Below are 23,354 nucleotides of genomic sequence, written 5' to 3'. Positions count from 1 at the left end.
TTTTGTGAGAGGCCAAATATTACGGTAAAATTACTACATTAATGAAAATTAATTTACTCTCCATTTTTTGCTCCCATTCATCTTCATTGCACTCCTTAAGGCCCCATGCACACGGCCGTACCGGTAATCGCGGGTCAGCCGCCCGCATTATCGGGCCGTGCCCGCATACAAAGAATGGGACCACGGCCCGTAAAATGCAGAACAACACAGACATGTTCCATAATTTTCTGAAACATTTCTATGGCACAGACACCCATCCGTAGTGATACAGAAAGGTGTCTGCGGCCAATAGAACTGAATGGGTCCGCAATTAGAGAATTTTTTTGGGCCGTGTGCATGGGGTCCAATTCTTTTGTGTTAGTGGTCAGGCTGTAACCTACCACCACGTGATCGCCATGTTGTGTTTATTTTGCCACCTGGGTCCTGCTATTTTCCTTTGTCATTCCCTATGCTGTAGTGCTCCAGATTGCTATCGTATAGAACACAATGACGCGGCTTGGGGCATAAGGGGAAGTATTGCTCATATAAACCCAGCAGGTATCAGCGTTCACAGGGGCAGGACTGGCTAATGAACATGCTTGGAGCGGTCCTAGTGTATTCAATATGAAGTCATTCTGATGGCCGGGCCAGGGAGCTCTACAAGACGGGGATAATCAGATTCAACTGCACATGCCCGGCCACTGCAACTGCCGGCGGCCTTGTCTATGAGCAACTGAAGATTACACAAAATAAGCAACGCAAGATAAAATTACAGCATATCTGGAGATAAGAGCGTATACGGGAATGCAGCATTTTCAAACCTTTTCAGGCTCGAGGCACCTTTACCAAAAATGTAAAGAAAAAAAAGCTAAAAAAGCACTATGCTTTAGAAAAAAAAACCAAAAACAAATACAACTGCCTCAAAAAAGCCACATGCAAAAGAGCACTCCAAAAGGAGCACCGCATGTTTTCTGCCTCCTATTTCAATGGGAGGTCAGAGGTGGAAATCACTCAAAGACCATCAGCCCCCCCCCCACTCACAGTGAAGTGACCATCAGCCAAAGCATGCTTATTCCTGGGGAAGGAAGAACTTCTAACCCTGCCCAGGTCCGCAGCGTTAACGGCTCCTCTCCCTCAGTCAGGCTCTTCTAGCGGGAAGTGGTGTTCGGTACTTGTAGCAGACGTGTGTGCACGCACGTAAGCTGCAAGAATAGTGGACGTAAGTGTCGGGGGCGGAGCTCGTAGCAGACATGCGTGCGTCACATCTGCTACAAGCAAAAGGGTTTTGTTTTTTTTGCAGTGGACGAGCGGAGTGTCGTTGCACCCCTGGACTGTTATAGCGGCACCCCGGTTGGGAACCACTGCTGTAATGGGTAAAATATATATTTATCAGTTAGGAATACAATTGAACAGGATATTAGTCATGAGACAATCCTTTAACCCCTTCCCCCTGCATTCTGGACCCTAATGACAGCAATTTTCCATCGTCTTGCGTCGACATAGCTGTATAAGGTCTTGTTTTTTGCGGGACAAGTTGTATATTTTTAAAAGCACCATTTTGGGGTACATAGAATTTATTGATTAACTTTTGGGGGGGGGGGGGGGGGTAGAAGGAAACATGAAATTTTGCCACTTTTTTGCGTCCTAAATCTACGCCGTTTACCGTGTGGTATAAATAACACAATAACTTTATTCAGCGGGTTGTTACGATTGCAATGATACCAAATTTGTCGTTTTTGTATGTTTTACTACTTTTACACAGTAAAAACGCTTTTATTTTTTCAAAATTTGTTTTTGTGTCTCCATATTTGAAGAGCCGTAACGTTTTTATTGTTCCGCCGATGCGGTTGTATGAGGGCTATTTTTTTGGGGGACGACTTGTAGTTTTTATTGGTACCATTTTGGAGTAGATGCGACTTTTTATCACATTTATTTTTTTTAAGTCAGGATTCACAGAAAACCATTGTTTTTTACGGCGTTCACCGTGCGGGTTAAATATTGGAACAGCTTTATAGTCTGAGTCATTAGGGACACTGCGATACCAAATATGTTAACTTTTTAGCTTTTTTTTTAATAGTAAAGCATTTTGTAAGGAGAAAAAGTCGGTTTTCCATTTTTTTTTCACATTTCTTTTTATATTAACTTTATTAAACTTACTTTTTTACTAGTCCCACTAGGGGACTTTAATATGCGATTCTCCGATCGCTATTATAATACACTGCAATAGTTCTGTATCGCAGTGTATTACTGCCTGTCTGTGTAAAACTGATAGCCATCTGCTAGGTCATGCCTCTGGCATAGCCTAACAGGCATTTACTACAGGCAGACCTGGGGGCCTTTATTAGGCCCCCGGCTGCCATCGGAGACACAGACACTCGGCGATCTTATCACCGGGTGTCCGTTGGATGAGAGGGAGCTCCCTCCCCTTCTAAAAAACCACTCCAATGCGGCGCATGCTATTGAGCGCTGCATCTGAGGGGTTAAACGGATGAGATCAATACGGATATCGATCTCACCCGTTCGAGCAGGGATGCCCCCAGCCCTCAGCTGCCTCTGGAGTTTTAACGGCTCGCTGCTCTGTTTATTTATCCTGATGCAGCGCCGTGAAAAGGCTATTGCATCGGAATAAAGCCTGTTAGTGGCCGAAGTGAAAAGGCTCATCGGCGGTCATTAAGGGGTTAAATAAAAACCCATGGCATATAGGTGTTTCCATGGGTCTTACTATTTAAGGTGTATGTATGTGTACATATATGAACCATAGAATGCATTGTAAGTAAAGTACCGCTGTCCTGAAACTGTAGCACTCTAAACACAGGTATACTTCACTATGAGCAGTCAGTAGTAGGATCAGTGGCGCCGAGCATTCTAGCAGCGCCACTGATTACCGGAGCGACTTTTCAAAGGGCCTGTGATAACCCCCTTATACATATTAGTGCCGATATTCTGCTGGTCGCAAAGAGAAAAATCAATGCAATACTTTCCGTTCTTACTGCTGCCCCCCTGTATCACCCAAATCGTGTTTTCCAGGTAATGTGCATATAAAGGAGTCGTTTATATTATCCATTGCAATTATTCAGAAGAAACAATTAATACCTTTTGAATGAACAGACAACGATTATACCAGAGATTATCCAAAGTTTGGGACAGTGTAAGATTGTGGCGGTTACTCACCAAGTGAAAGGCTGCATGTTATGTAGGAATGGTCTGAAGCCGGCAATGCATTCAAAAATCATTGTACCAAAGCTCCAGTAATCCACAGTCACAGTGTACGCCTTGTTTTCAAAGAGCTCAGGAGCCTTTAGGGAAGAAATAAGACATGTGAAATTCTTCAACCTGAATAGTTAACGCAAAGTGGTTTTCCCCATCTCAGAAAGTGTTGGCCTATTGCTAGGATAGGTGGGGGTCTGACAGCCAGGACCCCCACTGTTCCGGACAACGAGGGGGCTGTAGTCTCGCCAGAGTTTCTCCCCACACGAGTGCTCCCAACCTCAGGTAACATCTATATACTGAGAGCATGGTGTACGGCGCCGACAAAGCACCAAATAACCAGCTGTAAAGTTACAATGGCGGCTTATTTTGGGACCCACATTTGGGACAACAGGTACTCCACTGAAAACGAATCAAGGAATCCCGAATATTCTATGGATTTGTCATTTTCTGGAGAAGCCTTTTAAAGCATGCCTCAGATAGCAGAACACTATTTCTGGCCATTATAGGACTTATGTTCTGCATTGTTTAGCAGTTTTCCCCCCTGCAGCCTCTCTCTAATTCACCGTTGTCTGAGCTAGCGGGCGAAGTCTAACAGCCATCATGTCTCCTATACACAGCACACATAGAAGAGGAGAATCCTGCTCGCCTATGTAATAAGCACCAGCCAGATGGAGATTATACAGCAGTAATGAGCAGTACAGCTGAAAATCCTGCACAGGGGTGAGATATGAATTCTACCAAAAGCTGATGCATGTTTGTGTGAGTCTCACTGTTCCCCACCCTCCTCTCTCCCTAGACTTCTATAGGCAGCATGTCTGTCTCTCGCTTTGCCTGCTTCCCCTCCCTTCTCCATAGACCCGTATGGGCAGCATGTCTCATTGTCTTTCAAGTCCTTCCTCCTGCTCCCCCCTCTCCATATTCTATTGGCAGGCAGTGGAGACACCCCCCCCCCCCCCCCCATTTCCTGCAATCTGTCTCCACTGCTCTAACTAGGGATGGATTTTGCTTAACAGGAGGTGGACAGACGGTTACAGGAAGGGGGGGGGGGTAGTAGACACCTAGTCGTAGTAACCTCGCACAGAATATGCATGGGTAAAACGACTAAATTTAAACAGTAAGTAAATTACAAAGCGGATATATATCAGGAAAACTCAGATTAGGATAAGTGGTTTAAAAAGTTACTTTCAATCAAAGCCATAGAAGATTTATAATAAAAAATAAAATAAAAAGTAAAAAGAGGAAAAATAGTAGTGATTAATACATAATACACACCAGATATTGTAGAGTTCCTACAAAAGAGGTACAAAGACTTCCCTGATCAAGGTCCTTCGCATATCCTAAATCTATTATTTTGTGCACGATCTATCATTAAAGAGAAAAAAAACGAAGTCAAGATGTTTTTACCATATTTTATCTTTTCTTTTTTTCAAAATTAATGATTTTATGTCAGTTTTATTTACCTTTCCATTGCAGTCCTGCAGCACAATATTTTCTGGTTTCAAGTCCCTGTGTATAATACGATTTTCATGTAGATACTGAATTCCAGACCCTAAACCAGCAGTCAAGAGAAAATGTGTGAATCGCAAAACAAACAAAACATAATAGAAAAACAATCAATTGCGTGAAGAAAAAAAAACATCCAGTACAACACAGCGAGAGCGAGCAGCAGACCCTGAGCCATCGCGGAGAGAGATAAGAACACATACCGATATCACTTAATATATTCAGCACTTGGCTTTCCTTCAAACCACAGCAGTTTTCTGGCTTGTTCAAAAGCTAAAAAAAACAAAAACGAAAAAAAAAAAAAACAAACACCACATAATAACGTATCACAAATGGAGATCAAAAACAAAAGAAAACATGGCAGTAAGTTCACAAAAAAAAAAAAAAAAAAATTTAAATAATGCCACATTAATCCACTAATAGAAAATGACCCATTAAATATATTTAAAGGGGTTGTCCAGTCGCTGAAAATTGATGGCCTATTCTTAGGATAAGACATCAATATCTGATTGGTTGGGGTCCGACTCCTGGGACCCCTGCCGATCAGTTGTTTTGCTTCCCATCATTCCTTATCTGCTCGTACTGTAAAATCGATGACACTTGTAGTGGTGGCTCGCAGTATTACAACTGCTCATCTTCTAACCCTCATAGATGAGACAGAGCACATATCCTGTCTCAATAGTCAGCGATGTAATAACATGAAGGCTGCATCAGGGTGTGATCTGTTCCGGATGGGCAAACTTTTCAAAAGTGGGTGGAGCTTAGCTAAATGGGCGTGGCCAGCACATTTACTATCATTTACTCAATTTCCATTTCAGGTGCACAGATGGCCGGCGCTCTTTATATTAAGGCAGACGTACAAAACGGCAGTCTTGATAAATCTCTCCCAAAACCTCCTGGATTCTACACATATTTGACAATTATTTAGAACATGGGTGTAAGGTGTGCCGTACTTTACGCAAGTCTCCTCCAGAGCAGTACTCCATTGCCAAGTGTGGAACTGAATTCACCATAAAGTCCATCTCAGGTGGCACCTCACACGCCTTTACAACATTAGGATGATTTAACCTGCAAAAGAAACGCTACAGTAAAGCTTCACGCACAGCACCGTCATTTTGGTGCGCAATTACAGATCAAAATCCGGTTCCATTCATTTTTATGGAACACGGACACCTTCTCGCATATTTACAGGAAGGGGTCCGGGCTGTAGAAAGCTTCTGTAAAAAATTAGGACATCTCCAATTTTTTTGTTTTTGCGGACCGTGCTTTCATACTTTATAACGGAGCACGGCCCGCAAATGCAGGAGACTGTCCGTGGCCGGCCGTGCCCGTAAAAGAAATACCGGAAAAAATAAAATAAAAAAAAAAAGTGCTAGGTATTTAAATTACCTATTTAAATTATTGGCCCACATTTATTAATAGTGTAAAAAAAAAAAAAAAAAAAAAAAAAAAGGAAAACTTTTGGAAAGTAAACATCCTTATTTTGTCACTTATTCTGCATTTATTTGCACCATTTTGGAAAACGCATGTTTAACGGTATCATCCGGTAAATGTCACATGGATTCAATAACTGATGTAATAGATTAGCTTTAACTGTTGATGTGGGATCTCCCCTTCGCATGGCACCTCATAACCGTTCCATGAACGCAACCCTTAATCTATACCAAAAAAACAAAAACATGTCGTGCAATGTGAAAAACACCACATAAAAAAAATTCAAAGTAAAAACACAGGTACTTAAACGCTAGTTAAAAAAAAGCCACAAAAAAAAAAAAAAAAGTGGAACACACAAAAAAAAACACAAGAAAAAGCCATAAAAAAAAGAGAAAAAAAAAAAAAGTTTCAGATGCTCACAAAAATAAATAAATCCAAAATAAACAGCGCTGTGCGCATATTCCCATTAAAGTTAATGACAAGCTTGTAAGAGGCTACGTGGAAATCCAAAGCAAACAATCAGGGCAGAACGAGCAGGCTCCGATTATCAAGATACAGGAAGGGGTCGGTGGGCAATAGAAATGAATGGGCCTGTAACTAGGGACGAATTCAACGGTCGTGTGCATGGGGCCTAATGCCCTAAAATGCAAGGTGTTTGTGTGGTTTATGAGGGGCACAGTAGACCCCACTTCTGCCATCAGCTGGTCGTAACTGTACAGCGAGCAGCCAGCAAGATCCGCAGGATGGGGTGAAAAACAAAAAGTCCGGCAGTAACCTCTTCATGATCTGGATCTCCTGACACCATCGCTCCTTGTTCTTGGAGCTCAGTTCCAAGCGGCACGATTTGATGGCTAATAATTCTCCAGTCTCCTGAATAAAAGAACAAAAACACAATAAAAGCAATTAACGCATTTACTATTAACGGCAAAAAGTTCCCCCTCCAACAAAAAAAAAAAAAAAACCCCCGTTAACTATTTTTCACTTGCATATTCGCCTTATAAAACCGTTCAACATGACGCTTGTGTTTATACGTTCCATGAGACAGGAAGTTAAACTTCGGCTAAATCGCATGGCCGTGTGACGGTCGTGGTTTTTTTTTACAGCCATTTTTATAAACCATGAAGTTCTTTGGGTGTATTCACATGGGCGTTATTCTAACGACTACTTTATTACTTGTAAATACCGAAATAAATGTTGCTATTTTTGGCCGTTTTCACAGCCCCCATAGAAGTCAAGGGTTCAGATTTTAACAGCCGTTTTTCAGAAATCAATCATCACAGCCATTAAAAATGATCTTGGCCCTCACTAGAGGACTATTTGGGAACCGTGCTATTTTAAGTGCCAAGCCTGGGGGGAAGTCCTTGATGTCACTATCCATATAAGGACAGTGATGTCAGGGCTTTCAATTATGGAGTCCGCGGCCAGAGCACCGCAAGCTGTCTTGCCGGGGACTCCTGTCTTAGAAAACCCATTGATGCCACCGCCATAAATGGACAGTGCCGTCAGGGGCTCCTCCAGGAGCGGAATCCCCAGTCAGAGCATCAGCAACACTCTGGCTGGGGAATCTGGTCCTAAAGGGAGCCCCAAAGGCACTTCCTACTGGTGGTGGTGGGAATGTGTGCTACGATCCACATGGGAAATGTGTGGTAACTATCTACAGTGGAACTATCCAGGGGGGCATTGCAGATTCCAGATGGGCACTGTGGTGTCTACAGGGGGTCAGGAAACAAACAAGAGGTCCCCCGTCCACTCACATAACAGCTAGTACCGTCTATCTGCACACTCTCCTCTATGGTATAACCGCAGGGAATACCGTAAAGAAACCTCCCTGACGCACAACACTCACCCGGTTCTGGTACAAACATACGTTCCCAAAACCGCCAGTGCCGAGTCGGTCTTTCATATCCCATGGCCCGCAGACTGTTCCCTGCTGGACTGGCGGCCGCTCCATGATAACTAAAGATACCTATATAGGGACTTCCGCCTGCCTCAGTCGCTTCCGATCACCTGTCACCGCTTCTTCGCCAGGCATTTCCGGTCTGCAGAATATCCTGCACTGCATAGGTTGAAAACGTGTCACGTGCTCCCAGGATGCGTTCCACGTCTCGTTTCCACTCTCTCCTGAATTCCAGGCCAGGACAGATGACGTCACCATCCTGCGTCAGAATCTGCTGCAAGAAGAACGTCAAGTCAGGGGTGTGTTACCTGTCAATATGTCGTGTCTGTGTATTGGCATCCTGTGTGTGGTGGCGGATACGGGGTAGAGGGCATTTGTCGGTGGCATTGGGTGAATCGCATGCATGATTTCCCGCTTCTCTTTAGATGTGATCGCCTTTGTCATTGTAGGGAAAAGATCGGTCGATATTTTGTGTTTTGCCTTTTTTTAAAGAGCATTTTAGGATTTGAAATATTTGGAGAATTATAATTTAAACATGATTTATATTCAAACCGGGAGGGTAAAGCTTGTTTATTATAGCGCCCACATATTCTGCAGCGCTGTACCCAAATTGTCATCAATCATTATCTGTCCCCCAATGAGCTCACAATCTAAATCCCCTATATCGCACATTATGGCCGCTACATAGTTACCCAATTAAACGCAACCGCATTGGTTTTGGATCCACAAAACTCTGGGCCCGTTTCGGTCCATCGGAATGCAATATGCCATTGTTGTGGATCCGCGTGCCTTCGGGACTCCCAGATCCACAACAATTCACCAGTATTGGCGAATCCGCAAATCCGGACCATAAAATGACATGCCCTGAGTTTTTGCGGTCCGGATCTGCCGTCCCCGCACCGATCCGTGTAAATCATGGCCGTGTGCATGGGGCCATAGAAAAGAATGCGTATGCAAAAATGCGGATAAATTGCGGCCGCAAATGCTTGTCCGTGTGCATGAAGCCTAACCCAAGTTTCCATGTTTTGAAAGGAACAGTCTGTATTTTTGACCTGGATCCCTCCTAACTGTATATTAGACCCCCAACCTGTATATCATGTCATGATTTCTGACCTGAAAATGTCATTATGCCGATGATTTGTGTGATGTGGAAATTAAAAAACGTTCAAGCGTAGAAATAATATACATTCAAATCATTGGAAGATATGATATGAGAAGTCGTGGGTATTACATTTTGGGGATCGGCAGGGCCGGTTTTAGACAAAGTGTGACCCTGGGCAAAAGTTAAAAGTGGGGCCCCAAATGCTGAATTAGGGCCTGTTCACATCTGCGTCGGGGTTCCGTTGATGGTTTCCCTCAGAACTTTTCGTATGGGGAACCCGTGGACGCAAACCAAACAGAAGCCATAGCTTTCCGACTGATTTCAATGGTAGTGTTTCCGGAAACAATAGCGCAGTTGACTTTTAATGTCTATGAGAATGATGAAAACAGCCGAGCACTGTACTCGTCTGTTTCAGTCACTCCCATAGACTTTGAATGGAGCATTCTTGACCGCCGCTTCATTTCATGTCCTCCCCACTGCAGTCCAGCTGTGAGGAGGAATAGGGGGTTCGGGACCCCTGGTCTTGAGATCAGTCGGGGCCCCAGCAGTCAGACAGTTATCACCTATTCTGTGGATAGGTGATAATTTTTGATTCTGGGACAACCCCTTTAAGGGGACCCTTGCAGTTTTAATCTGGATTTGTACAGGGTTTTTTTTTAAGCCAAAACCGGATGTGGATCATAAAGGGAGAGAAATATATGGGGCAGATACTACGTCTTCTCTGTTTTTGAATCTACTTCTGGTTCTGGCATAAAAAGCGTATCCGCCCTGTGCGCCGCAGGGAATTCCGGGCGAAAAAATGCAGAGTCCTGTTGCAGTTTTTGCCTGGAATGTCCGCTGCAGAAAACGGAGGCATCTAGCAGGCCGGCCTCCTGGGATGAGGTTTAATCTCAGGAAACTGCTGCAGCGGCGGTTACATGGGATGAAGAGTCATCCCAGGAGACGTCCCTCTGCCGTCATCCAGGCCGGCCTCCTGGGATGACTCTTCATCCCATGTAACCGCCGCTACAGCCTGTGATTGGCTGCAGTGGTCACATGGGATGAAACGTCATCCCAGGAGGCCGGCCTGGAGGTAGAAACACAGACTCCTGGGTGAGTATAAGATTTTTTTTTTATTTCTTTGCTTCAGCGTTGTGTTTTTTTTTTGCGGTGGAATCGCTGTTATCCCGCCGCAAAAATCGTAACAACTGCTATTTGTTGCGGGTTTTACTTCCCTATTGAATTCAATGGGGAAAACTCGCAACAAATAAGCAGCGTTTACACAAATACAATTGACGGGCTGCGGAATAAAATTCTGCACCGCTGGTCAATTTCTGAGCGTATTTTCCGCTCAGTATTTACGCAGCGTGTGGAGGAGATTTGTTTTATCTCATCCACTTTGCTGCTACTGTATTTGCTGCGGATGTTCCACAATGAATTCCGTTGCGGAAAATCCGCCGTATTTACTCAACGTGTGAACTGACCCTAAGTGTAAATAACCCTTACGCTTTTGCAGCTGCTGCCTGACATTGAGTGCTGCTAGTACGGTTAATACTGCAAAATAAAAAATAAAACCTAAAGCGATGTACAATGTAAAAATGCACTAAAACGGCATAGGTATAGTGCAGTTTCTTAATCCTGGTTTTTCTTCGTAGCCAAAACCATTACTGGTTCTAAATGGAGATAAATTATAAAGAAAAGCTTTACACTTCTCTTCATTTCTTTGTAAACAAATGTCAGTTTTGACCAGAAAAAGAAACACTTGCACACTGCACTGTGTGAACAAGGTCTTAGGCAGGTGCTAGATTTTCCATTATCCTTTTTTGTCATAGGAACAAAATTATTGAGAAAAACAGAAGCTCCGGATCCACCGCATGATGGATACAGACTTTGGGTTTCGTCAGGTTTGCCGTCATGAGGTCTGGCGTTTTTCTGGTCAAAATTGCGCTACATGCTGTGCTATTTTGTCCGGCGAAAAAAACGGAGTCTGCAAAGGAGCATCAGATGCTGATGTGAATAGAATAAAATCCTTAGTCCTACTCATTTCTTCTCTTTCTATAAGCGTAGACGTAGTATATAAAGAATTTTGCATATGTTCTAAAAGTAGACTGATACAGATACATCCGTATAACCTGCTTAAAAAAAAATTCAAAATCCTATTGTTAATATCTTGACCTTTGCCATACATGAATGGCACTAGTGTTAAGTAGTTAGAACAAAGCAATGTACACGTAAGGCGCGGGGGATATTTTTCAGTACAGCATACTGTAGGTACCCGAAAATGGTTTCATTCAAAAATACAACCCTTATACAGCTATTTTGACAGAAGGATTAAAAAGCTTTGAGGTACAAAGGTTCTATTTGTTTTGAGGGTGTGAAGACTTTCCATTCAGCTCTGAGGAACTCGCACCGCAATATGAATGTATGGTCTATACTCGTAAACTATAACTGAAAGAGGGCGCCGAGATCTCGTTATTGTCCGCCCAGAGGATAACTGCTAATGCTGCCAGCCGTTCATTTCCACTGGTTTAAACCTTATCTCTGGGCAACCGTTCCTGTTACCTCTTCCACATTCGGACACAAGTACTCGCCCCCTGTAGCTGCCGGTGTATATGAAGTCATTGGTTGTGACCCCAACTAGTAAAGAGCTTTATGTTCCACAGACCCTTTATAAGCTGCATTCAATGTTAGCCATGATTTGCATCATTGTGTCTCCAACTTTTCATCCATTTCCCGACCGTCTGATCGTTTTTAACGGCTGTTTGCCATCCGCTTTTCACGGCCGTTACAAAAACGGAGGAATTTCATGTGTCAGGCTTCTTTTGTACCAAACCCCGAAGACACCCACAGTAAGGTATCCTCGTAGATAGTGCCCCTGTAGGGAATTCCACACAGTGCCAATGTAAAGAGCGCTACACAGTGCCCTTGTAGAGAGCGCCACACAGTGCCCTTGTAGATAGTGCCACACGGAGTCCATGTAGATAGTGCCACACGGAGTCCATGTAGATAGTGGCACACTCACCTGTTCACATTCCAGTGTCGTGCTATCCTTTAGCGATGCAGGCCTGGTCTCTTCCAACCGGGCCTGCTCCAGCGGAATGACGTTGGCAGTGCGATGACATCATCATGCCACCTGCATCACAAAAAAGGGCTGAATGGCGAAGAAGGTAACCAATGGTTCGCTCGCCTCACGAGTGCTGTGAGCGCTGTCAATTCTATCCGGGTCCTAAGGACGTGGATACAATTGAGTCCACTTGTGACTGATCAGTTTTTAACGGCCGTCACATGGATCGATTTCTCAAAATCTGCCGTTAAAAACGTATCCATTGAATTCTATGGGGGCTGTCGGGCCGTGAAAATGATGGAAAATAGAATATGCTCTATATTTTTACGGCCAGTATCCACGGGCCGTTAAAATACGTCCGTGTGAATACACCCATAGAACATCATTGTTCTGAAAACCTCCGTGTTGTATAGCCTTATTGTAGTCTTCATGTGCTATTTCACTTTTAAAGCAGTTTGTACCCCGTGTGGCAACCATCGCCCATAGGCTGCCATGTTTAAAAAAAAAAGTATAGCGTGCGGTATATGATTTCTGCAGGATGCCTCTGTATGGGTTAGTGCTGCAGGTTATACTATTTAATATAGTTTAAAAAAAAAGTATGCTGATGTATACCAGCCCGATGGAGACCAAAAGGACACTCTTTTGGCCTCTGTCGGGTAAGTGGGGGCTTATGGATACGTTTGACCTATGCGCCGGGAGATTTCCTGGCTCATGGGCCAAGCGTACGCTGCAAACTGGTAAAATCACGGACACGCCGACGGAACCCAATAAAGTGGATGGGTTCCGTCGGGCCGCCGGTGCTGTCCGTGGTGGAACAGAACCGTTGCTTGTGGTTTCCCCTTGTTCTGCTCCTCTGAAGGAGCAGAACAACGGAAAGCCCCAACGCAGGTGTGAACAGGGCCTAAGTTTGAATAGATAGGGAGAAACTGCTATAAAAATGAAACAACATACTTCTCTGCATGCTGCCAGTGAATGGAAACATCCTTGGCCGGTCACCCATACCTTTTATTGTGATTATAGCCACAGACATGTCATTTGTAAATCTGAAAATTTTTGGAAATTTTATAAAACTGTCGTTTTTTTTTATTATAGACTGAATTGGTTTCTGATTTTTTTTTTTTTTTTCCCTTACAGTGAAATCCACGTTCATCTGATCCAGGTTGAGCTCTGCACGCAAACTGCATTACAGGTCGTCTCTACATTAGACGTGCGGACTGGAATTCCCGAATGACGACCAGATGACTTGGAAGTAGCACGGGTGGCCCTGGGCGTCAAGTACGCGACCGCTTGATCATTTCTTCATCCATCAGGAACATTGACGCGCTCCCTACAGCCGTCTAGGTCGCCTGATAAACTGTATCGGGATCGGTATTAATGTTTACACATCTCGGGCTAGGAATCTTTCCACTACCTCTCTGGGCACTTTTATAGGGTTTACTATTACAAATCGCTCCTCCGGTTCTTCGTTACGTCATGTGTACATTAGTGATGTCTTTTGAGGATCCGCTCAGTGTCACCACTGGCAGCACGAAAACTTTAGTCGGAACTGACGGCAACGATACGTCAAATGCTCCGGATGAATGCAATGAGAACAAAGACGAGACCTTGCGTCCGGAGCAGGAGTCGGAGGAGAAGATGCCGGTGCAGCTCTACATCGAGGATACACCGTCTACAATGGAGACGAACACAGAGGAGCAAAACATGCATCACATCAATGCCAACAGCTGGTTTGTGGCTCCTTTATTCTTGTAGCCTGGTCATTGTCTGAAAGCTTGAATACGCGATGCGCGGGTATTTTGTACCCTGCTGTTCTGATCGAATAGTTTTTGGGAAGACTTCCAAATTAAAGGGAGTCTCCCATGAGATTCCAGGCTAACAGACGCCTGATACCGTTCATTATTGATAGGGTAAAGGAACTTACCAGTGTTGAAGATCTTAGCGCTTGCATCAGGGTAAAAAATAACTTTTATTCGACCGCGTGCCATATGCAAATTAGGTTTTAGTGTCCGCTGAAACGGGAAGTGTCCGGCATCTAGACAGCCAACATCTGCCCTCTCCTCATGGTCATAGAACTCCGCTTGTATGACCATGACGACGAGCAGAGCCATCCGTCAACTTCCTAGAGACCGTGTCTATGTGCCATGTTCAACACAATGTTTTTGTTTTTGCAGATGTTTGTCTCGTTGCTTTGTTTCCGTTACTCCTTTTTGTCTTTTGTCACAATAAATGTGCATTTATTTCGTTTGTGAGTGCCTCATTGCTTTATATTTACGTCTATTAGTCAGTAATGCGCAACCGAACATATTAATGGAAAAACATATAAACTTCCAAGGTAATAAGATTTAAAGCAATACTACACTTATAGTGGTTACCTGTATAGCCGTGAACTGGTCACACAGAAATCCTATATACTTTAATACAGCATCCTTAAGTGGGGTTTCCCATCATAGACATTTATTCAGGTAGTTGGTAAGTAACAGAACTTATTGCCAGGGGTGACCATGCTGGGGATCTGCACGCTCTCGGAGGCCAGTATGATCACCACACTTACTTCTGCATGGGTAGATAGTTGTTAGTATGTTTACTTTATTTTTTACTCTATTTTTACGCTGCAGTATAGGAAAAGGAGATGGTATAAGCCAAAATCACATTGCCCTATTGCCACAAACTTTGTTAGGGTCCATCAACACAGGGCAATATGTGTTTTTGGGTCAATTTTACACGAAACATTTATGTCTGTGAGCCGCTGGTGTCTGTCTACTTGTGCACTTCGGAAGCATCCCCTTATTTAAAGATGGTCCGAAGGTCAAAATTAAAGAGTACCCGTTATTTTTCCCCAAAAATTCTGACTTTAAATTGGTGGAAGTCCGGGACCTTAGTCCCTCCACAGATCGCTAGAACAAAAAGGTACAAATGCTCTAGTGAGCGCTGTGACCCTTTAGCTCCTGTTATTACTCTGGTTTGGATCCCCACCAGTCAAAACTGACACGTCAGAAGTTTTTGGAAATGCCCGCTACATCCCATGCATGGCTTTACAATACCTTTGTTTTGCTTGGCGGTATAATGCTGCATTTCTTCATCAGATGTGTTTTACGTCTCCTATCACCTCTGATTTCAGTTAATAGTTTACTGAGCAGGAGCAGACCGAGCATGATCTGGGCTATAAAGGTCAAAGACAACTTGCCTCCAAAAAATAGGCAACATTAAAACTTCAAAACAGTGGCCATATACACCTCAAGCACTGCCCAAATTCAGTAATGGCCGGTCCACCCCTATGGCCTTATTCTTATGAGCGTTGAATACGTCTGTGTGACGGCCATTGAAACAACGGCTGTCACATGGACCTATGTAATTCAATGGGGCCGTTCACGTGGGCGTTGTTTCAATGGACCGTGTGAAGGGTCCGTTGAAAAGGTAGAACATGTCCTGGAGTCATCCATATTTGTGGGCTTAGAGGGATAGTCTCATCCTACTCACTTATGGCATGTCCAAAGGGTATGTGTAATGATAGGGGTAGGGAATTGGACAAGTGAGCCCTAATCTACCTGCCACTCTGTCCCTGCCTACTTGCAACGACCCGCCCTAGGCGACGGGGTACAACTGGGCGGCGGTCCCTACGCTCAGTAAGTGCACGAGACAAACAGACAAGGGTACACAAAGCTAAGGGAAATGGGGCAGTTGCCCAAGGCAACACCGTGAGCAACAAGAGAGGTAAACGAGCTGAGTCAAACCAGGAATGTACGAGGTACCAAGCGCAGAGCAGGAGAGTAGTCCGTAAGCCGGGGTCAATATGGAAATAGTCAGAAGCTGTAGCTGGGCCAGGAAACCACACGAGAAGAATCACAAGCAAGGAGGAACAGGAAAGGCAGGTATAAATAGACAGAGGGCGGGAGCTAGCTCCGTCTGGCCAGGCTGCGATAGGCTCTCCCACTCCTAAGCCTGCCATCCTGAGTGGTGGAAGATGGAGTCAGTCTCACAGACATAGACTCAGGTGCAGACTGATTACCCATGGGAGTTAACCCCGAAGCTGTGCCTGGCAGATCCTTTACAGTATGCCAAAAATGCGTTAGAGGGGCAGTTTCCACTTCCGGGAATCTTCCCATTGAAGTCTGTGGGTATAAGCTGGGCACCACTTGCTCGGTTCTTTCCACTACTAAAGATAGGGCTGTGCACGCGCGCGGACTCCTCTCCATTAAAGACAGCGGCTGCACAAAACCTGGAAAAGGGAGTTGTCGAGCAAAAACCCACTTTCTGGAATTAGGTAGGGATGTCTGGAATTAGCTAGGGATGACACAATGATATTATGTCCATGAAAATTGCCGTACTGTGAGAATTATTCCGCTCGAACTACTAAGGAATCTAGAACATTTGTTCTTCAGTAATGATGTCCGGTTGTACAATTGCTCGCAATCAGCATTCCAATGCAAAAATTTGACGTATAATTTTTTCCGTGGTACGTGTCATTCCCTTTGGTGCCAGTTAACCCAATGCAGTAGTGCAGCTGTTTTCCGGGAGTATGGGAATCAGGGAGAACTGACCGCTAACCGTAACATTTTTAGTGTGTGGGTAGAGTTCTGGAAACTTTTTCACAAAGAGTGAAATTCTCTCGTAAAACATTTCACTATATCAATGTTAAAACGGTTTTATAAATAGGAATATACACAAATACATAGTCAAGTAACAGATCATTTTGACATTTATCAACATTTTCCGCTGCAATCTTTTGATATGTTTGATCAAGTACAATTCTACATCTATGACATGCATAAGTGAGTCCGATCTTCCTGCATTACCATTATGTGACGCGCTGTACGTCTGACCTCTACTCGGAAAAGTACAAAACATTCAATGACATCCAATCGCTGGTCAGTAACATAACAATCCGCCAAAGCTATTCAACAAGCCAACATGTGACTGTTTTGCAAACATGATATTTGTCTTCTATTCAGATTCAACAGTTGTGTTAAAGGGGTTGTGCACACACGGACAACTGATGATCTATCCACAAGATAGGTCATCAGTATATGATCGGTGGGGGTCCGACACCTGGACCTGTTCTGCATCACGGCTGCTATGCAGTGCTTGGAGCCATCTGCTTCCGGCTCCAATTACTGCATAGACGTCATAACATCCAGCGCCCGGAGGCAGCTGATCGGTGCAGGGTCCGGGTGTCGGACCCCCACTGATCATATACTGATGACCTATCCTGTGGATAGGTCATCAGTTGTCCTTGCGTGGAAAACCCGTTTCATTTACAATCTGTATTTCTTCAAAAAACTTTTACGTATTAATATACATTGGTGACATACTGCTGGGATGTACCACAAATTTCCGATGGGTGGAGGGCTGCTCTGCCAACTGCTTTAGAACAACGGCGCTAGGTAGCTGCCATGCCACTTAGGGATCTTTTACACGGGCCAATTATTGAGCAAACGCTCGTTCATTGGCTGATCGTATTGATTCGGCAGCCTAAAATATTATCGTTGGCAGCACATCTCGGTGTGTAAACAGGGCGACGCGCTGCCGACATGATAATGTATGGGGACGAGTGATCGGAGTAACGAGCGCTTGTCCCCATCCATAGCTCCGTGTGATAGGAGCAAACGATCGCCGATCAATGTGCTGTCTTGTTGATCGGCGCTCGTTTACACGGCCCACGTTGGGCCGTGTATGAGGACCCTTAGTCTCATGTCGGCTCTACTCAGATTTATTTGGGGGCAGCATGTTGGGCCATTGTTGTCATTGCCACCCATGCGACCACCCAAAAAAAGTTGACAGGAGATGATGTGGCACAGTCTTTCCTTGCGCTACTGCCACTTTGCTCGAGCGATCGCTGGGGGTCAGATGCCACTAATGTTAATGCCGTAAGTATGGTTGGTGTTTATATGTTACTATAATATCCAGTATGTACAAATGCATATAACAATGACCACCACTTTTTCCTTTACAGGGTATTTGTGGCTTCAGTGATATTCACTGTGTAATAAAAAAAAATAATCTAAAAATGTTCCAATCTGTCCTGGTCATGTAATGATTGCACGACTAGATACAATATGTAGATCTGATAACTGTACTGTAACTCGGTGTGTGCCTAAAAACAATGAAGGTGAATGACTGCAAGCAGAGATCTTGAGGAGTTAATACATGAAGGAATATTGGAAAAATATTATAACTTTATTATACAGTGAATTTGCAGAAACCATAATACCCTTTAGGTTTGGTTGTCCCTTAAAAAAAAAAGGCAAGGAAATTTCTGTGGTCTTTGATTTTGGATAAAGATAGCAAATATGCTCTAGTATCCAAGAGATATTAACCATTTGTAGCATTAGTTACTGCTTGTGTAAATGGATAAGAGAATCAATACTTTATTAAGAGCCCAATGATTGGTGATGGGTTTACCGCTCACGACTCGTCTATATGAGTCAGACTCGAGGGGCACTCACAACGAGTGGACCCAGCCTGCCTATGGATTACATAGTTGATCATTCATCTGAATGGCCCCCATCTGATACTGCAATTGCGCAGACGTAGCTTTCGGGTTAGAGAAGCCGGACCCATGTGGTCATAGACATATGCCATACTTGCCCAGACTCTCCGAGATCATTTGTGAGTATTCCGAGATAGTGGAGATCTCCCTGCAGAACATGCATGTCTCCTGCACAGATTGCTGGTAGCTGCCACTAGGGGGAGCTTGCTGCATAGGTATTTATGTTGCTCCCATGGGTGCTGTATTAATATTTGGGTCACGTGAGCTCCCGCATGTAGCGGTTGTATTATTTAACTCCCACTCTGCTAGAACTATTGCTTGGTTGTTTATGAGGATTACTGTGCTGTCACTGTTATTGGAGGCTTTTTAACTGCCGTTATGGGGATGTCCTTGTATGTATGTATGTATGTATGTATGTGTGTGGGGGGGGGGGGGGGGGATTTACATATAAAAAAATATTACATTTTAATATCTAGTCTCATTGAAAATTAGTCACGTATGACGTATATTTACAATAGTAATTTAAAGCGGATCGGTCATCAGACTATATAAGGGCAGCACAGTATGGGGACGGGTCCGCTCTCCTATTAGTCAATCGGCATAAAAAATATTGTGCTGTTTGGCTAATGGAAGCGATCAAAGAACACAGCGGACTCATAGTAAAGCTTTATTCAGACGAACGTGTGGGAAAGTGGCCGTGAAAAACGTCAGTTTTTGACGGCCGATTTGCACCCGTGCGGGACCTGTTTTCACAGATCCCTCAAAGACTTGAGTCTATTGAGAGATCCGTGAAAACGGCCAAAAATAGGACATGTCCTATTTTTTCACGGACCCTTCACACAGTCTGTTAAAACAGCTGTGTGAATAGCCCCACAGAAATACATGTGGCCGCGTAACGGCCGTTAAAAAAAAAACGGCCGTCACCCGGACGATTTATATCTTCGTCTGAATAAAGTTTTAGGAATCCGCTGTACCATGCTGTGATGGCTGTCCCGCCGCTCTCGGCAGTGGTTGATGGCTTTGTATCTGCTCCCCTCATGAATACGCCGGGCTGATAACTACGAGTCCGGTCTATACGTTGATCGCTTCTATTAGCCAAATGGCACCATTTATTTTTTTTGTGCCATTTTGGCTAATAGGAGTACGGACGTGTATCTGTAGCAAAGTCTGATGACAGATCCGCTCCTAAAGTCTGCCAATAATGTTTGTGTACAGTGGTAACGTACGTCTGTGTGTCCACTAATACCCATTTCTGCCATCTCTTTCTTCTTTTCACATTAGGTGCATCGCAGTCGTCACTATCGTGCTCTGCCTGTTGTTTTTCCTCTATTACTGCTTTTAATCCGTATACACCTATTACCTCAGCACAACATGTGATTGGATAATCATATATGAAGAACGCCGATGATCATAACAGATCTTCCGGATTTCACAATTTTACAAATTTTTTGAAAAATTGGAAAGAAATCAGAGCTGTTCCAAAAACATTTTAAGACAGCAATTTACGACAGTTCCCACAGTGTCTGAAAATGCAGAAAAACAACATCATCCTCCAGAATTGGGCATTTCCCCGTCACCGTTATCTTTTCTAATGCATCTTTTGAATGTTTCTTAAAAAAAAACAAAAAAATCCCAATCCCAAAAAAGTCCCAAAAATATTCTGCATCCCATTGGCTTTCAGAATGGGATGAATATTTTCATCTTCGACTCCGTGATCATAGCCAAAACATTTATAGACTACATTGTCATGATGTTGTAGCATTCATTGACTTCCGCCCGGATTGATGGTAAGGAGTGGTTCACAGGTCAACGAGAGGACGACGATGATGAAGAAGAAATTCGAGATTATTTACTAATGCCACTTCGATATCTTCTTCCTGCTGCCATTTTTGTGGATTGACGCCATATTGCCATTTTCTGTTCGGTCTGATGATGAACAAAGTTTTATCAATCCGATTTTGGCGCCAGGAGAACGCTATCACATCTTTAACCACCGATTCGGTGGCATAATGCGGAGACATCCTCCGTACACTGGACGTATATATCATAAGCATATCTGACAGATATATAAATATATAGGATATAGATTAACAGGCACACACCTGGAATATAAGCGTCATTTAGTCTGCCAGTCCGACTAGAATAATCTAGATTAGTGGCTTTACTAAACTCAGCCTTGAATACCGGACATTAATTTTTTTTTATTTTTTTTCAGACCAATGAATTTAATGGCTTAACATATATAGTTATTGGCAGCTCATATCAGGACCGCCGTGAGATCGATCTTACTGCTGCTATACAATCACATATACACAAGATATTATATCCTCTTATGTGTCAATGAATGAGCGCACAGCCACCGGCAAAGCCACCGGCACAAATGGCTTGATTCTAATATGTCTGGTCGCCTTGATTGGATTGATAATCACATAAAGTATTGAAGTGTGTATCTATATGTCTCTCCATAGGTTCGGCTTGAAGCGTCCGGGTAAATTCAAATACTGCGGATTTTCCGCAACGGATTTAGTTGTGGAAAATCTGCAGCGTAATAGTAGCAGCAAAGTGGATGAGATTTGAACAAACCTCCTCCACACGCTGCGTAAATAAAAGCAACGCTTGGCTTTCTGTTGCGGGTTTTGTATCCCATTGGATTCAATGGGGAAAACCCGTAACGGAAAATCATCGAAAACGCAGCGTAAATTGACATGCTGCGGAATTTAATTCCGCACCGCCGATCGAGTTATTAAAAAAAAATTCCCGCAGCGTGGGCATGAGATTTACTAAATCTCACCTACTTTGCTGCTACTGTAAACGCTGCGGAATTTCCGCACACAATTCCGTTGCGGAAATTCCGCAGCATTTACGCTATGGGGGAATCCGGCCTTATACTTACCCAGAATTCTGTGCTTCTTCGTCCAGGCCGGCCTCCTGGGGTAACGTTTCATCCCATATGACCGCTGCAGCCAATCACTGGCTACAGCGGTCACATGGGACAAAACATCATCCCAGGAGGCCGGTCTGCAGGACGTCGGAGGTAAGTATGTGTTCTTGTTGTTTTTTTTACGGACATTCCGGCACAAAAACTGCACCACAATTTGTTGCGTTTTTTCGGCCGGGAATTCCCTGCGGCCGCCAGGAAGGATACGCCGTATACCGTTACGCAGCGTACCTGCCCTGTGTGACCGTAGCCTTCGAGTGGTGGGCTTCTTGAGCTCTATGTATGAGATTTAATCATAAAAAATCTTAAAATGAACTATTAATCTGTACAGTGAGAAAACACCATGTAGCATAATGACATCATTGTGTTATTAGTATAATGTCATTTCATCTCTGTACTTGTGGGACCAATTTTCTTATGTACCAGGGTGGCTTATTGCCCCTTTAGGCATTAGGGCCTTGTTGTGATCGCTACCTCTGCAACGTCGATAGTTACGCCACCGTTTCCTTCCAATAACATGAAGACCGTATTTTGAGGTCCTATAAACAGTGGCATTAGATCATCACTAATATGCCTAAAATACAATTTCTAGTTTACATTAAGGGAAAGTGCAATTGTGGTCTCAAAAACGATAAATCGAATGGCGTTACTTACCCGCTATACATGTTCAGCAGTCTTCCTTCTCTGTTTTTTAAGACCGAGCTGTGATTTGTGCTCATTGTATTCTACAGGAGTTACAAATCCACCAAAATTTAATTTCTTTTGATGCCAGAATATCTTCCCTGCACCTGTCACACTCCATGCTTTACACTGCAGCTTTGCTTGTTCAAATTGGCTGCTTTGTATAGGCACAAACTGAGAACAAGCGCAGCAGGAAGTACATGTAGAGCAACAGCAACAAGGAAAGTATTATAAACTACAAGTAACTAAACATATTGAGAAAATTAACTCTCAATAATAGAGGATCATGGAGATCCCCTTTCTAATTGGTTCTCGGTTTTGAAAGCCCCTTAAAGAGATCCATCTGAACCAATGATCAAAGTAAAGAAGTGAATACGATTTGTTATTTTGTTAAGAAGCATTATCAAATGGAGCAACGGGGTGGGATTTCAGTTGACCATGGGCGTATTTGTTGTTTTAGCCAATATGTAACAGCCAACCCCTTAAAGAAAAAGTAAAGTTAGGATTCTATTCTTGCGTGCAAATTTTGAGTCATACTTAGGGCCTGTTCACACCTGTGTTGGAGGAGCTGTTAGGGGCGTCTTTCGCATATCCGGCAGAAATAGCGCTATTATTTCTGGTAAAACACCCCGACGGAAAGCCGAAGGAATCCAATAAAGTCAATGGGTTCCATTGGCCACCGATGGTGTCTGTGTTGCAACGGAACCGTTGCGTCCGGTATTCCCTTGTTCTGCCCCTCTGATGTAGCAGAACAACAGAATGCCCCGACGCAGGTGTGAACAGGGCCTTATAGGGGAATTACAATCCCACTTAAATAAACACCAAAAACAGGCAACTGCGGTAGCGAGATTATGCCATCGAAAATCACCCTAGTAGCGAAGTATTAATGCGAGTATTCAATGTGAGTATTTAATGTGGAAGAAGAACATGTGAGGTGGATCCTGATGGGTAACAGATGCACATATTGTGGGCGATATATCAAGCCCAGTGCAGAGGAAAAGAGCAGTAGTCGCCCATTACAACCAATCAGGTTGCTTCTCTAATTTAAAAAAAAAAAATGAGAGATGGAATCTGATTGGC

General features: G+C 43.7%; 1 protein-coding gene and 1 long non-coding RNA gene across 3 annotated transcripts in view; one reads left to right on the top strand and one right to left on the bottom strand.

The window, feature by feature from the left end:
- The window catches only part of CHUK (component of inhibitor of nuclear factor kappa B kinase complex), a 31,055-nt gene extending 22,838 nt beyond the window's left edge, over positions 1 to 8,217 (bottom strand). The window contains exons 1-7 of one of the 2 annotated variants that reach the window (XM_075841847.1): positions 7,973 to 8,217; positions 6,902 to 6,996; positions 5,646 to 5,760; positions 4,896 to 4,965; positions 4,650 to 4,738; positions 4,462 to 4,551; positions 3,151 to 3,275 (exon numbers count right to left, since the gene is read on the bottom strand). In XM_075841847.1, coding sequence (XP_075697962.1) covers positions 3,151 to 3,275; positions 4,462 to 4,551; positions 4,650 to 4,738; positions 4,896 to 4,965; positions 5,646 to 5,760; positions 6,902 to 6,996; positions 7,973 to 8,077 — 689 coding nt within the window. In that variant the 5' untranslated portion in view covers positions 8,078 to 8,217. The remainder of the gene's footprint in view (positions 1 to 3,150; positions 3,276 to 4,461; positions 4,552 to 4,649; positions 4,739 to 4,895; positions 4,966 to 5,645; positions 5,761 to 6,901; positions 6,997 to 7,972) is intronic. The other variant, XM_075841848.1, reaches the window with a different exon arrangement.
- On the top strand, positions 7,967 to 14,412 carry LOC142663287 (uncharacterized). The gene is made up of 2 exons (XR_012851077.1): positions 7,967 to 8,322; positions 13,303 to 14,412. It is a non-coding gene; the product is annotated as an uncharacterized LOC142663287 (long non-coding RNA).
- The last annotated feature ends 8,942 nt before the right edge of the window (positions 14,413 to 23,354 follow it).

Source organism: Rhinoderma darwinii, chromosome 11, assembly GCF_050947455.1.
Source record: "Rhinoderma darwinii isolate aRhiDar2 chromosome 11, aRhiDar2.hap1, whole genome shotgun sequence".
Taxonomy (NCBI): Eukaryota; Metazoa; Chordata; class Amphibia; order Anura; family Rhinodermatidae; genus Rhinoderma; species Rhinoderma darwinii.
This window is presented reverse-complemented; position numbering and strand designations above follow the sequence as displayed.